We start from the raw sequence: 14,414 nt of genomic DNA, 5'->3' as shown, positions 1-14,414 counted from the left end.
GAAACAGAACGTGAGGTCACGTGATCAGGATGGTCTTACTGATAACGTCGCGGCGTGAAAAGAGACGCTGACAGCGCACGAGACGAGACAGAGCAGCACCGTGCAGCAGAGAGTTATTCAGACCATCTGAACAGAGAGAAATATACACAAATCTATTATATTGTAATTTATTCCCATGCATGGTGCTCAGAGTAATCTCAGTCCGCGGCTCTTCTGCGTCTCTCGGAGTGAGAGTGAGTTACCATGGTTACGGACGCTCTGTGTCTGTCGCTCTGAAACTTTCTCAAGATTCCCAATAATAGGTTTTTAGGTTAGTATGCCTATGCAAAATCATGAATGGAAGCACCTCAATGCTGAAATCTAGTAATATAACATCATTTTACATTTTTGGTTAACATTATACAGGGTTGCTGTTTCTTGACTTAATCCAAGAGGTTAGGTGGTGTAGAAATGCTGGAAATTTGTTTTAAATTACTATTTTTTTTCATACAAGGATATTTGTTTGAATTGGTAAAGTTGTTGCTAAGTTGTTAGCTAGCTAGCGGTTACCATGTTGAATGTTTTAGTGGGAAGTGATGTCAGTTACTACTAAAATTTGATTGGCTGTGAGGTGAAGCGCCTGTGGATTACACCTGGAAAAGTTTAACCTATTTAAAGTTTTTCGCCCTCACCACCACTCATCAGGTTTCTCCTGCGCTAGCTGGACTAGCCTAGCTTAGCCTAGCTTAGCCTAGCTTAGCCTAGCTTAGCCTCGTCAATAAACACCCAGCTTGTTCCTGTTGACAGTGAATGGAAACTAGAGAGTCTGCCGCTCCGTCTGAACGCAGCTTCAGCCCACTGACAATGTTAGGAGCCGCATGAGCCGCCAGTTTCACTACAACCACTGGGACAGACAACCAGCTCTACTGAAACTGCTGGAGCCAAGATGGCAGCCGGCTGGGACAGAAAGAGAGAGAGAGAGAGAGAGAGAGAGAGAGAGAGAGAGAGTCCAATTTATGCTATCATTTTTGCCATCATCTTGTCTTGTATTTGTTGTTTTGTTGTTATATGCTTTGGCAACATGTACACATGTAGCCTATGTCATGCTAATAGAAGGTAATTGAATTGAATTGAATTGAATTGAGAAAGACAGAGAGGCAGAGAGAGAGAGAGAGAGAGAGAGAGAGAGAGAGAGAGAGAGAGTTAAGCTACATTCACCTCATCAGAAGAAGTGAAAGAACAGGACGACGTGGAGGCGTTCACCCCACATCCAAAATCATGTTGATTTCTGATTTTAAAATCAACCGTAAACAAACGGCAGCAGACATTACTCGCTTTTCTTCAGTAGCGTTGATGTTTGCCGCCTGTGTTGACTCCCTGTCTCAGCTCACAGAGGTGTTTACTGTACACAAACATCGCTACATGCACAACATATATTAGTATTTTCATTTATCATCTGATCATAATCTTATGCTCAGTTGTTTATACTTTACTTTCACTGTTATTGCCAGATGTTTTTCTTCCTTTTACCTTTATTGATTTATTATTTTCCCTCTCTGTGTGCTTCGGCAACACAGATGGAGATACATGGCACGCCAATAAAGCAAGATGAATTTGAAAATTGAAATTGAGAGAGAAAGAGAGAGGGGGGGGGGGGGGGGGAGTCTGCCAGGGCTTTGGTGTACTGCATGTACGCCTAGCAACACACACTATTGCAAAACACACACACACACACACACACACAGCTGTGCCTGCCAGGGTTTAAGTAATTAAGCGCTCATTTTAAGTATTAATCTGAGAGATTATTGCTCCATAATCTCACCGCTTGATCGCCAGCAGCCCTCTGTGTGTGTGTGTGTGTGTGTGTGTGTGTGTGTGTGTGTGTGTGCATGTGCATGTGTGTGTGTGTGACACACAGAGAGAGAGAGAGAGAGCGAGGTGTGGTGGGGGCAGAGTGACAGATCAAGAAATAGAGAGAGGGAGAATGACAGAGAGAGGGAGGATTGCAAGAGAGAAACAGAGAGAGAGGTGGAGGGATGAAGAGAGAGAGAGAGAGAGAGAGTGTCTTTTTTAATGTTTGTTCCTTTTAATTACGCTCTTTAAATCGCCACATGTTGGTTAATTAAAGTATTGAATTGCATTAAATCAGGAGTCAGGACAGAGAGAGAGGGATGGAGAGAGAGAGACAGAGAGAGAGAGAGAGGGAGGGAGAGACAGAGAGAGAGAGACAGAGAGAGAGAGAGAGAGGGAGGGAGAGATAAAGATAGAGACAGACAGAGAGAGAGAGACAGAGAGAGAGAGAGAGAGAGAGAGACAGAGAGAGAGAGAGGGTCAATCTAAGTTCAGCACAGTTATATGCAATGTAGTGTAAAACGTGACAATATGGAATACAGTAGAATAGAATAGAATAGAATAGAATAGAATAGAATAGAATAGAATAGAGCCCTAAGGAGTTACTGTATGAGTGAAACTGAGAAAAGATTAGGCCTACTTAAAATTGTATCTCCTGTCTGTCAATTCAAATACATTTTTTCCCCAGTGAATAACCATATGTGTAAACTAAATGTATTTCAAAATTCACATGCAAACATGCCCTTTAGTTTCAATGGAGTGATATTAATTAAAAACTCTGTTCAGATACATATTAAATCTAATCTAGAACAACAACATCTAAAATCTGAAGGGTCGTTAAATCAAGTCAGCGGGTTTTGGTCAGGACAAGTTACTTCAGGTCAGCCGCAAGACGATCACACACACACACACACACACACACACACACACACACACACACACAATACAACACAATATAATGTAACACCCATTCAACTGTTATGTAACTGGTTTCAAGGTTAGGGTTAGGAAGTTCGCTCTCTTGCTGTGACGTGTTTCATGAAAAACCTCAACGTGGAAGTGTTGCACCATGGGTAAAAGACCGAGGTTGAGCCTGCTGATCAGTGTTGGGAAAGTTACTCGGAAAAATGTAATCAATGACTCTTTACTTGTTACTCATTTAAAAAGTAATCACATTACTTTACTACTTTGCGTTTGGATGCTTTGATAAACTGGATGTTGTGTTTTTCTCTCTGGAAAGAGTTTTGCTGCCCCACAAAGTTCACAACGGACCAGAATGTTCTTTGCCTCCTTGACTGAGATCAATTCAAAGTAACGGGAAAACTTCCAGGAGGAGGAGGGAGCGAGGGAAAGTGTATTTGCTAGTCCATCATCAAAAATGGACGCCAGCTATAGAGAATCAAAATGTTTCTGCAGACCTGCCGATGCTCATTTGATAATTAACTCCGGCTTCAGTCGGTCTGTGTCGTCTTAACATGCAGGAACATTTTCCCTCCGGCTACATTGGTGAATATAGTTTCTTAGAGGGCCCAAGTCCAACAAATTTGACTCTTGCAACATTGCTTTTGTGTAAATTGGAATTAAAATAGGCCCATCCCACATTTCATAATCCCGTACGCCTTTAGGCATAATTGCCTCACAATTGGAAAGGAGTGGTGTGTTTAAAGACTAATTGCCTTCCGTGTTTGTTCAAGTTTTGCCAATGATGTCGTATTCTGGAGGTGATCACAGTGAGGTCAACCGCCTCCACGTTTAAAAGAGGAAACTTCATGTGCGTCCTCCACAGGAAGGAGACTCCAGGAGCGACCGGACTGCTTCTTCTGGCTGGGAGTCAATGAGAGAGTTTCACATTCAGACCAATGTCTTTTTTTCTGCAACAGGGTTATTTGACTTAACAGTTTAAAGCTCCATATTCTCCACTCTCCAGTGATTTATTTTGTGTCTTGAGGTCCATTCAAAGCTGTGTGTGTGGTGTCATGAACCAAAAACACTCTCAATCCATTTCTCCACATTCATTTTCCAGCATCTCTCTGAGCCTTACCAAGAACAGGCCGTTTCTGTCGCCGTGTCTTTAAGGCTCATTAATATTAACGACCCCTCTGTTCCGATTGGCTAACCGTTTCGAGAGTGAAACGTGAGACGCCGCGGCCCGGCGGCTACAGGTAGGGAAAACTCTCCGGTAATAAACGATGACGACCGCTCGACCGCTTTGAAAAAAACACTTTGTTAGTCTATTATTTCTTACAGAAATGATAATGAGCGAACCTTTGTGACGCCACAAAGTTACGGAAGTCCAAACGGCTCGTTTAGAGGCTCGCTTTTCTAATATGGATTGTGTGGATTTAGTTTTGATACTTTCACCATGTTTAGATAGACCATCCAACTCCTTTATCATCACAGAGGGGAGTCCTGCTTTACACCAGATGGGACCTTTAAGGTCTTGGTAAGCTACAGATAGCAGCGGGAGATCCAGGCGTGTCTTGAAATTAGTAAAACACAGTTTTGTTTAGCAGCTGCTCCTGTTTGGCACAAGTGGAGTATGGTGATATTGTAATTTTGGACAGCTGAACGCATGTGCGAGACGAATTCCCACTCCTATGACCAGACAGGGGTTTCTATGGGCTGGAAGAGCATGTGCAGTATCTTCCTTCCCTCTCCAATATCTTTGCTATTGGGACAGCGAGCAACATGGCGGCACGACCATCAGTTTCCGGTTCAGTGATGCGTTTTACATTTCCGGTTTGTTTGGAATAAACAGACGAAGAAGAACTGTTAGCAACTGTAGTTAGCTGGTGCGAGAGAGGAACCCGGGATTGTTTTTTTTTTAATTAAGTCTCCATCTTTGTCCCTCAGCCTCACTGTGGTGTTTCTGCACTGCACTGCCCACAGATCACCTGTCAATCAAACAGTGTGGGCGGAGCTTGGATTTTCTGTTGCTGCAGTTGGAGTTCCTGTAGGTGGCGCTGTTTTCTTTGTCTGTTCAGCCATGGTGGTCTAACAAAAATGGAAATACTCCAGTAAAGTTCCACTACCTCAAAACTGTACTTAAGTACAGTATTTAAGTAAATGTACTTCATGTACTTCAAATTTTTTTTGTGATTCTCATGAACAGTAGAAGTAGATTTTAGTGAATCAGGTACAGAGAGGAAAAATTGTTTTCTAGAGAAGAGCTTCTCCAAACTCCTGTCCTGACATGTTGAACACTGCTAAAGCTTCCTTAATGCACTGCTTACACACACACACACACACACACACACACACTATATTCATCTTCCCCTCGCTCTTGATCTCTCTCTTCATTTCTTTTTCTTTGACAATGTCATACACACTCCCTTTCTCTCACACTAAAATCTCTCTCTCTCTCTCTCTCTCTCTCTCTCTCTCACATACACATACACACACACACACACACACACACAGAGGAGTAAGTCAGTGAGTCCATAAATCCAGCCTAACAGCGCTCCATGGTGACAGATTCAAGTTTTTTTTTTAAACCATATCAGCTCCCAAATTCACCTCCTCTCCTGCCCTTATAAGGGCATGCTTGTCTAAACACACACACAAACACGCTACAACCACACACACACACACACACACACGTAGTGACACGCATGCTGCCTAGATACACACACACAATCAAGCTACAACACATTCATACACACATTTACGCACACAAACACACTGCGACTACATGGCACACTCCCTACTACATACACGTGCTCACACACAAACACGCTGCAGCCACACACACACACACACACACACACACATTACACACACACAAGCTGCTGCACACACATTTGCAGCGGGATCTCCCCTCGCCGTAGAGAAGCGTGTCGGCATCCTCACTACAAATACTTTCAACGCTGAAACCCATGAGAAGATTTGACAAAAGACATTTGACAAATGACAGTTACACTTACAGGATGATTGACAGCACAATATTAAAACGAGCACCACAGGTGAAAAATAATCTTTTCACCCTATGAAAATGACATTTTATATGTTGAATATGGACACAAATGCTAATTATTTTTGAATCATGACTTTCATTAGTTATTATGTGACACTGAACTGAACCAGCTCACTCATTGTAAGCTTACAATGAGCATCGGCTGAATGCATAAATGTAAAAAAACACAAGCACAGATCCTGTACAGACACACACCGCATGTTCAACTCTCTGCACTAATCCCATAACGTTATTTATATACCACAAGGTAATAACGTTACCTACCGTTAAAGTTTGTAGGGCAGCAGAAGACGAGTTACTGTTTACAAATCCTGTTACTAACACAGGAGAGTTTGGAGCAAATTGTGCAATGTTAAGTTTCACTTTTCACACCGGGAGACTCTGTGGACTGAGTTCAGTCTGCTGGTCTGCTGTCTGTACATGACAGACATGACGTGATGTGACATCAGAGATCGATTCAGATCAATTTCTATTCTTCTTTCTTTCTTTCTTCTCTTCTCACTGACCATTGGATTTTGTCCCTCTGTATGAGTAACGCTGCATCTCGCAGTCAAAGACGCCCTCTAGAGGCCGTCTGACGAAGCGACAGATGACTGACTGACATGAATTTGCCTTGTGACACCCTCGGCTGCACCGTGGGAACGATCACATCATGTGCAGCCCTGGGTGAGCCTGCGTCCACACTCCTGATTCAAGTTTTGTGGAGCGAATCAGAGAGTCCGGTGTTTCCTTCGTCAACGGCTTGTTCTCGCTCTGAGAAACAATCGAGCCAATCAGCGTTGGTTCAGATACGTCGGCCACTAGTGATCGGTTCGGGGAAAATCAACCCCCCCCCCACACAGAAAACGGCTAACGAGGAGGAAATCTCAGGCTGAATAATGGAGTGGAACCAGATGGACGTTCAGTCTGAAGACCAGGATAGGTCTGGGGGGGAAACCAAAGTCCTGAACCTGCAGAGTCTGAGCCTCGCTCTACACTGAACTCACCAACAGTTCAACAACTCACTCACCAAAGTTTCATTAACATCTGCTCTTCTGTGGATGCTTCTGTCCAAAGGGCCTCACAGTAACATGAGGACAGATATTTTAGCATGAAAGACCAAAGAGGGAATCAAACCCCCGACCCTGCCAGAGTTGCCACAACCGTTAACCAATTCACTTCAATAACAGATTCACTATAACCAACATTTAATTAACACATTGTCACTGCTGGGTGAAAACCTCATATCTCTAAAATGTCAACTTTTCAGGAACTAAGAGAAACAGCCTTGTTTTCGGCTTGATGACAAGGCAGTTTTGAGTTTATCCAGCGGGTTTTGAAACAGTTTCATAAGTCCAAGAGGTCGGAGAATTTCCTCAACACACACAGAGGAAACTGTAATCCTTCAATTGAAGTGAAAAACATGACCAAAAATCACCAAAACTGGAGTTATGAGATCTTCACACGACAACAGCGATATGCCATTTGGTAGAAACTCTTATCCAAAGAGCATTACAGCAGCATGAGCGCAGACAGAGGGAATCAAACCCCGACCCCGGCAGTTTTAGTGCCTTGCTCTACTCAAAATTTCAATAACAGTTCAACAACCAGCACATTAAAGGGACAACACACAGAAACGCGAGGCTCACCGGTAGCAAGACGATTCAACGATGAATCAACGATGGCTGATAAAAACCAATGAACAGAGGAGTCCGTCTTTTCTTTCTCTCACTCTCTCGCTAAACGCTCCTATCCCTCCATCAATCCTCACGCCTTTACTCCAGTAAAGGAGGAAGAGAGAGAGAAGACAGTCCAAGACAACAGGAAAAAGATGGAGAGAGAGAGGGAGAGAGAGAGAGAGAGAGAGACCAGAAGTGGCATGATCGACCAGCGAGGGAGAGAGAGAGAAAGAGAGAGAGAGAGAGAGAGCGGCAGGAAACAGAGTCAGAGGTATTGTGACACACAGGGCTTCTTAGCTTCTGTCTGAAACTTGATGAATCAGACCCGGTGTCTACACACACACACACACACACACACACACACACCCACACACACACACACACCCCGACCCAACCCTACCCCATCACGGTGCACGGGCCTATTCATGCTACGAGGGCTTAAAGCGGAAAGCGGATCAAAACCATTCCTTCTTCCTGAGATATCGGACACAAGTCCAGTCTAGACTTGCAAATGTTAACAGATCTCTCTCTCTCTCTCTCTCTCTGTCTCTCTCTCTGTGTCTCTCTCCCGATTTTGGGCGGTGCGAGAGGCTTCGATTGCATCCACGTAGCGGTCTGTAGCTACAAAGTTCAGCCAAATCATGTTGTTTTCGCTGCTGTGGTATTGCCTTTCATAACATTACGTTGTTCTGGTGAGTAATCACACCTAAAAAGCGCTAATTAGGTAGCGTTGATCAAAAATAAACAGAAAAGAATCAATAACATTTCAGAGCTTATCATCGACCCCAACGTTTGGATGCAACCGTGCAAACCAAGTGCTGGAAGGTACAAATATTTAAATTCCTATTTGACATTTTTTGTGCACTTCAAATATGTCATCATTTACTAACAAGAGCCGCAGCTGGCACTTCCTCTACTCACTGAGCTACACGGGAAGTCAAACCCTCCACTCACAACCTGCTCACACTGAGGCTGAACGGGTATTTCACAAGACAAAAGCATTTAGAAATAATCATCTCTAAACCCCCTAGAGAGTCCTACAGACCCCCTAGACCTGTTAGAGGCTAAACAAGTGTGTGGAGGGGTGAAGGGGGGGTGAGGGGGGGGTGAGGTGGAGGGTCTGCATGATTTTTACTGAAATATTGTACTTCACGCATATTAAATCCCATCCATCACAGAACAGATTGTGTGTCTCTCCATCAGCAGCAGATACTGGATCGACGTAAACTGACAAACTGTGGATCCATTCACAGTGAGAAGAGGAATCTGACTTTACTTTGTTTCTGCACTTTATTTTGTCGTTTCTAATGTTTCCGGTGAAAAGAATCTAGTTTGAACTCTGTCCTCTCTCCTGTTAGAATCACATGGAAAAGATCACAGCTAACAACGTTCTCTGTTCTGAAGAGGAACTCAGGAACTTTTACTCTGAGGACATTTTAAATCAGACACTTTGTACTTTTACTGCAGTAGATTTTTACACCGGTACTTCTACTTCTAATATCAGCAAAGTAAATTCACCTAAACACTGCACATGGTGAAAAGAGTTACATATGAACCAACAAACACACAGAACCCAGCTCTTATAATAATGTTCGCTGTTTCACAAAAGAAAGAAAGAATGTATTGCACATATCAGACACATGACAATATATAGTATTACTGTGTTAAGAAGCTCTTAGGTGTGAAATTGCGAAACTGCATGAATGTTGACAAAATGTAAACCCTAACCCAATGAAAACGGTCACAACTGGACACAAACGCAATGGAGACACACACACACACACACACACACACACACACTCCAATGTACTTCATAATGTGTGTAGTTCCCTAAGCAGTGACAAATAAGGAAACATTCAAATGAAGGATGGTAGGAGAATGAAGGAAGAGGGAGAGACATAGAGCGTGAGTGTGATGGGGGAGAGAGAGAGAGAGAGAGAGAGAGAGAGAGAGAGAGAGAGAGAGAGAGAGAGAGAGAGAGAGAGACAAAGAGGGGAAGTGGGTGAGAGGTGGAGATAACGAGAATAGAAAGAGTGGAGGGAATGGGAGGAAGAGATAAGAAAACAAGGGAGGGAGGGAGAGAGAGGGAGAGAAGAAACGACAAGCATATGATGGAGTCAAGCTGACAGCAGTTATATATAGTCAACAGTGACAGTGACATGTGGAAATTAAATGACAATTTAGTTTAGGAGAGGAGAGGAGAAGAGAGAAAGAGAGAGGAGAGGAGAGGAGAGAAAGAGAGAGGAGAGGAGAGGAGAGGAGAGGAGAAGAGAGGAGAGGAGAAGAGAGAGGAAAGGAGAGGAGGAGAGGAGGAGAGAGGAGGAGGAGAGGGGAGGAGAGAAAGAGAGAGGAAAGGAGAGAAGAGAGGAGAGGAGAAGAGAGGAGAGGAGGAGAGGGGAGGAGAGAAAGAGAGAGGAAAGGAGAGAAGAGAGGAGAGGAGAGGAGGAGAGAGGAGGAGAGGAAAGGAGAGGAGAGAAAGAGAGGAAAGGAGAGAGGAGAGGAGAGGACAGGATAGGAGGAGAGGAGAGAAAGAGAGAGGAAAGGAGAGAGGAGAAGAGAGGACAGGATAGGAGGAGAGGAGAGAAAGAGAGAGGAAAGGAGAGAGGAGAAGAGAGGACAGGAGAGGAGGAGAGAGGAGGAGAGGAGAGAAGAGGAGAGGAGACAAGAGGAGAGGAGAGAAGAGGAGAGAAAGAGAGAGGAAAGGAGAGAGGAGAGGACAAGATAGGAGGAGAGGAGAGAAAGAGAGAGGAAAGGAGAGAAGAGGACAGGATAGGAGGAGAGGAGAGAAAGAGAGAGGAAAGGAGAGAAGAGAGGAGAGGAGGAGAGGGGAGGAGAGAAAGAGAGAGGAAAGGAGAGAAGAGAGGAGAGGAGAGGAGGAGAGAGGAGGAGAGAAAGAGAGGAAAGGAGAGTGGAGAGGAGAGGACAGGATAGGAGGAGAGGAGAGAAAGAGAGAGGAAAGGAGAGAGGAGAAGAGAGGAGAGGACAGGAGAGAAAGAGAGAGGAAAGGAGAGAGGAGAAGAGAGGAGAGGACAGGAGAGAAAGAGAGAGGAAAGGAGAGAGGAGAAGAGAGGACAGGAGAGAAAGAGAGAGGAAAGGACAGAGGAGAGGAGAGAAAAGGAGAGAGAGAGGAAAGGAGAGAGGAGAAGAGAGAGGAGAAGAGAGGAGAGGACAGGAGAGAAAGAGAGAGGAAAGGAGAGAAGGAGAGATGAGAGGAGAGGAGAGAGGAGAGAGAGAGAGAGGTTTACCAGTATGTCCATCATGTCTTGAGGGCGGACAGTCGGTTAGTGTGCGAGTCGTCAGCGGCGTTAGCAGGCCGGACACATGCATGTCATCCCCCCTTCTGCCGCGGACCTCTCCTTCACACACACACACACACACACACACACGCACACACACACACACACACACACACACAGGGGAACACACATTCACACAAAAACACCACGCAGAAGCATACACAGGCACATGCAGGTGTACATTAGCATGCATGCACAAGTGAAACGGTATGCACACACACACACACACACACATGGATATTGTGTACATTCATGCACAAAAACACATTTTCACACACACACACGCACATGAAAAGAATACACCAAAAATCACCGGGGAATGTACATTCATCCACAATAGCATGGGTGCACACAGGCAATAGCACACACAGACACACACACACACACACACACACACACGCACACACACACACACAAGGAGAGAGAAAGAGGCCATAGTGAGTGTGTGGACCAGTCATGTACCTCTCACCCAGGATCCCTCCCTCTGATGACATCACAGACTCCCAAATCTGATAAAACCACATCGCCACAGTCAGATAGAAAGCTGCTATCTCCAAAAAGTCAAGAATGTTGCAACAGTCGAGACACGCAGCGCTTTTCTACTGTTGAACTCCTCGTGTGTGTGTGTGCTCAGCCTGCGGTTTCACTGTTCAGCTCCTCAAGTGTGAAACTGGACAGCGCTGGACAAAAGAGTGTGTGTGCTCAGCAAACCTTTTCTCCAGAAACAAAGGTTTAAAAAAAAAATAATGTGGAAATTCACCTTTAGGGTAAATGTCCCCTTTAAATCGAGTGAGGAACTCCACTTCCACACTGAAACCATCGGTTTTAATGAGGAACGCTAACAATGCTAACAAGCTGTTTTAGGGAAACAAATGTAGAAACATGACAAGCACGGGTTGAGTGTGTGTGTGTGTGTGTGTGTGTGTGTGTGTGTGTGTGTGTGTGTGTGGACAAACAACATTTAATTTAAAAGAGAAATGAAACCCAAATTCAAATGAAAGTACGCAAAAAAAGTAAGCAAAGTATTATTTTTTATCCTTTTTTTTTCATTTGTTTTCTAGGTAATGCTGTCTTGAGCAAGACACTAAAATCTCACTGAAACACCTGTTCACTTATTGTAATGTGGCTAAAATGTAAAGCAAATGTAAAGCATGGAAGAAAAGTAAAAACACCAACATTTCAGTTGCTAGGTGGATTTTGGTGTTCGTTGTTTTCTGTGAAGTGGAAATGTAACCTGTGAGTAAAAACACATCCAACTCTAACCAGAAAAAAACCCCATTAACTCTCATTATTAATTATTAAATGCAAACATCGCAACATTACATATTTCAGTGTGCAGACTCTAATTTATCTGTATTGTTTTGATATGATCGTAAAGTATTACAATGTAAACGGCCAATAAAACATCTTTGAATTGAACTTATCTAAATTGCAGTCAGCAGTTTTGTGATAGTTTTGCGATTAAAACTACACTACGCAATTTCGCACATTGGCGGCCCCTAGTGGCAGCGAGAGGTAACTGCTTCAATTCTGAGGACTTCAATACCCAGAAATCCTGTGTGGTGACATAAAATAAATGTCTTCTTCTTAGTGTGTGTGTGTGTGTGTGTGTGTGTGTGGTGGAGGTGGTGAAGCCTCCAGCCATGGGAATAGCATATCGCTGTTTTATGAAAAAGTCCAATTATGGGTAACGTTATACAAAGAATTATGGGTTGAGAAACTTCTGCAACCTCTTGGCCTTATGAAACCTTATTTTATAAAAATCCCATTGGAAAAACCTCAAAAATGCAGAGCGGTCGAGCTAAAAACGAGAATGTTTTTCTTAGTTCCTGGGAAGACTTTTGAAATTTTGGAGCTCAGACGGCGACAACATGTGAATACTGGGCTGGAGTGGATTTTAACATCAAAGCAGCACCGCGGAGCTACCAGTAAAACCACCGGACACACACACACACACACACACATTACTGATATAATAGAGATGGACAAACACAGACAGAAAGAGACAGAAATAGAGACAGAAATAGAGACAGAGAGAGAGAGAGAGAGAGAGAGAGAGAGAGAGAGAGAGAGAGAGAGGGAGGGAGGGAGGGAGGGAAGCGATGACCAACTTAGAAAAAGAGGAAGCAGGCAACAGACACAATGAAGAAAGACGAGAGAAGAGGAAGTGAATACCAACTGGCAACAAAAAGACAGCAAAAAGAAAAGAAAAAACGTAGATTCCTGATGGGGTCAGAAAAGTCAGAATCTGAGGGTATAGTGTTTCTTAACCTATGGCCCGGGACCCCAAAATGGACCACGGGGGTGTATATTACTGATCCTGGGTTCCAGGGCGACACAACGTTTCCTCTGATTGGTTCCTGGCTCAATAAAGTTCTTGTTTCGCAATCTTTCTTAGGAGTACTTTAGAAATACTTCACCTCCTCCCTCCCTCCCTCCCTCCTCTACCTCCTCCCTCCCTTCCTCCCTCCCTCCTCTACTCGCTCTCAAAAAAATCCTTCCTACTAGAGCTGAGCAATTCATCGAAAAAACAAAAAACAAAATCACAGTATGAATTTTTTCAATTTCCAAATCTCAGAGGCTGCAGTTCATTTCTTCAGAGAGAGTTTGGTCCAAACTGGATTTGTGAACAAGGAGTTTTAGAGCTGCAGATAATCTTTGGTCCATGAATCAAAACCTTTCCTCAGACTTTTAACAAAATAGCTTTTCTTTAAAAATGCATGGCAAGAAAAACTTGTGATGATATGAGTTGCGTTTTAAATCGCAATTGCAATGTTCTGTCAAATAATCGCAATACGATTTTTTGTCAGTATCTTTCAGCACTACTTCCTTCCCTTTCTTCCTCAGCTCGACTTTCCTTTCCTTTCCCAGCACTTCTCTACCTTACAGAATCGTTTCGGGGGTGGCAGGAATATTCGCTCCGTCTCCTCTCAGCCTCCTCTGACCCTTCACCTCCTCCCTGCTGCCTGTGATGCTGCTGATGCAGGAAACTGAAGCTGACTCTGCAGCTGGACTCACTGTAAATCACTCTGTTGAAGAGAGTCAGCTAAAAGGCTAAAAGGCTAAAAGGCTAAGAGGTAAATGTGATGTAAATGCAGACCGGAGGCTGATCCGCCTCTTAAACCGGACGCCATGACAGTTTGAGGCTGCGCTAATGTACAACTGTCTGAACTCAACCTCAATTTACTGCAGGCAGGACGCCCATCGCCCTGCAGAGTGATAGAGATCCATTCTATTCTATTCTAGAGTCTCTACGTATCAGTAATCCGTTAAAATAACCTTACATTTACAGTAATTCATCCATTAATTCATGCAAAATCCCCTTAAAATGAGTTAAGGGAGTTATTAAATGGAGGAGACCCCATCAAAACCACCTTAAAATATGTTCCTATATGCACTGTATTGTATCTCTAAGTGAGCTATGCACCAGCGAAAGACAAATTTCCATTACTGCCTGCACTAATGGACAATTAAGTTTTCTTGAATCTTGAATCTTAAAACACACCTTAATGTTTGACTGCTTACTTAAAAATTACTGTAAAATTCAAGGAGACAGGAACTTTACCTTAAAAACTCATTAATAACCCTGTAAACCTGCACAAAAGGCATGAAAAATCCCTTAATTTCTAGTGTCTCTGTGAACCAACCCATGAATAA

General features: G+C 43.6%; 1 protein-coding gene and 1 long non-coding RNA gene across 5 annotated transcripts in view; both read right to left on the bottom strand.

Moving 5' to 3' along the window:
* Positions 1 to 14,414, bottom strand: part of LOC144542309 (uncharacterized) — a 710,732-nt gene that overhangs the window by 407,211 nt on the left and 289,107 nt on the right. The gene's annotated exons all lie outside the window — the stretch shown is intronic.
* Positions 1 to 14,414, bottom strand: part of rgs19 (regulator of G protein signaling 19) — a 32,528-nt gene that overhangs the window by 12,307 nt on the left and 5,807 nt on the right. Inside the window, exon 2 of one of the 3 annotated variants that reach the window (XM_078288194.1) lies at positions 10,707 to 10,817. The exons of 1 other annotated variant lie outside the window; for it this stretch is intronic. In XM_078288194.1, the coding sequence (XP_078144320.1) occupies positions 10,707 to 10,721 (15 nt within the window). In that variant the 5' untranslated portion in view covers positions 10,722 to 10,817. The remainder of the gene's footprint in view (positions 1 to 10,706; positions 10,818 to 14,414) is intronic. One more of the 3 variants, XM_078288196.1, reaches the window with a different exon arrangement.

Source organism: Centroberyx gerrardi, chromosome 14 (genome assembly GCF_048128805.1).
Source record: "Centroberyx gerrardi isolate f3 chromosome 14, fCenGer3.hap1.cur.20231027, whole genome shotgun sequence".
NCBI lineage: Eukaryota > Metazoa > Chordata > Actinopteri > Beryciformes > Berycidae > Centroberyx > Centroberyx gerrardi.
Note: the sequence above shows the minus strand (reverse complement) of the source record. Positions and strands in the feature narration are given on the sequence as shown.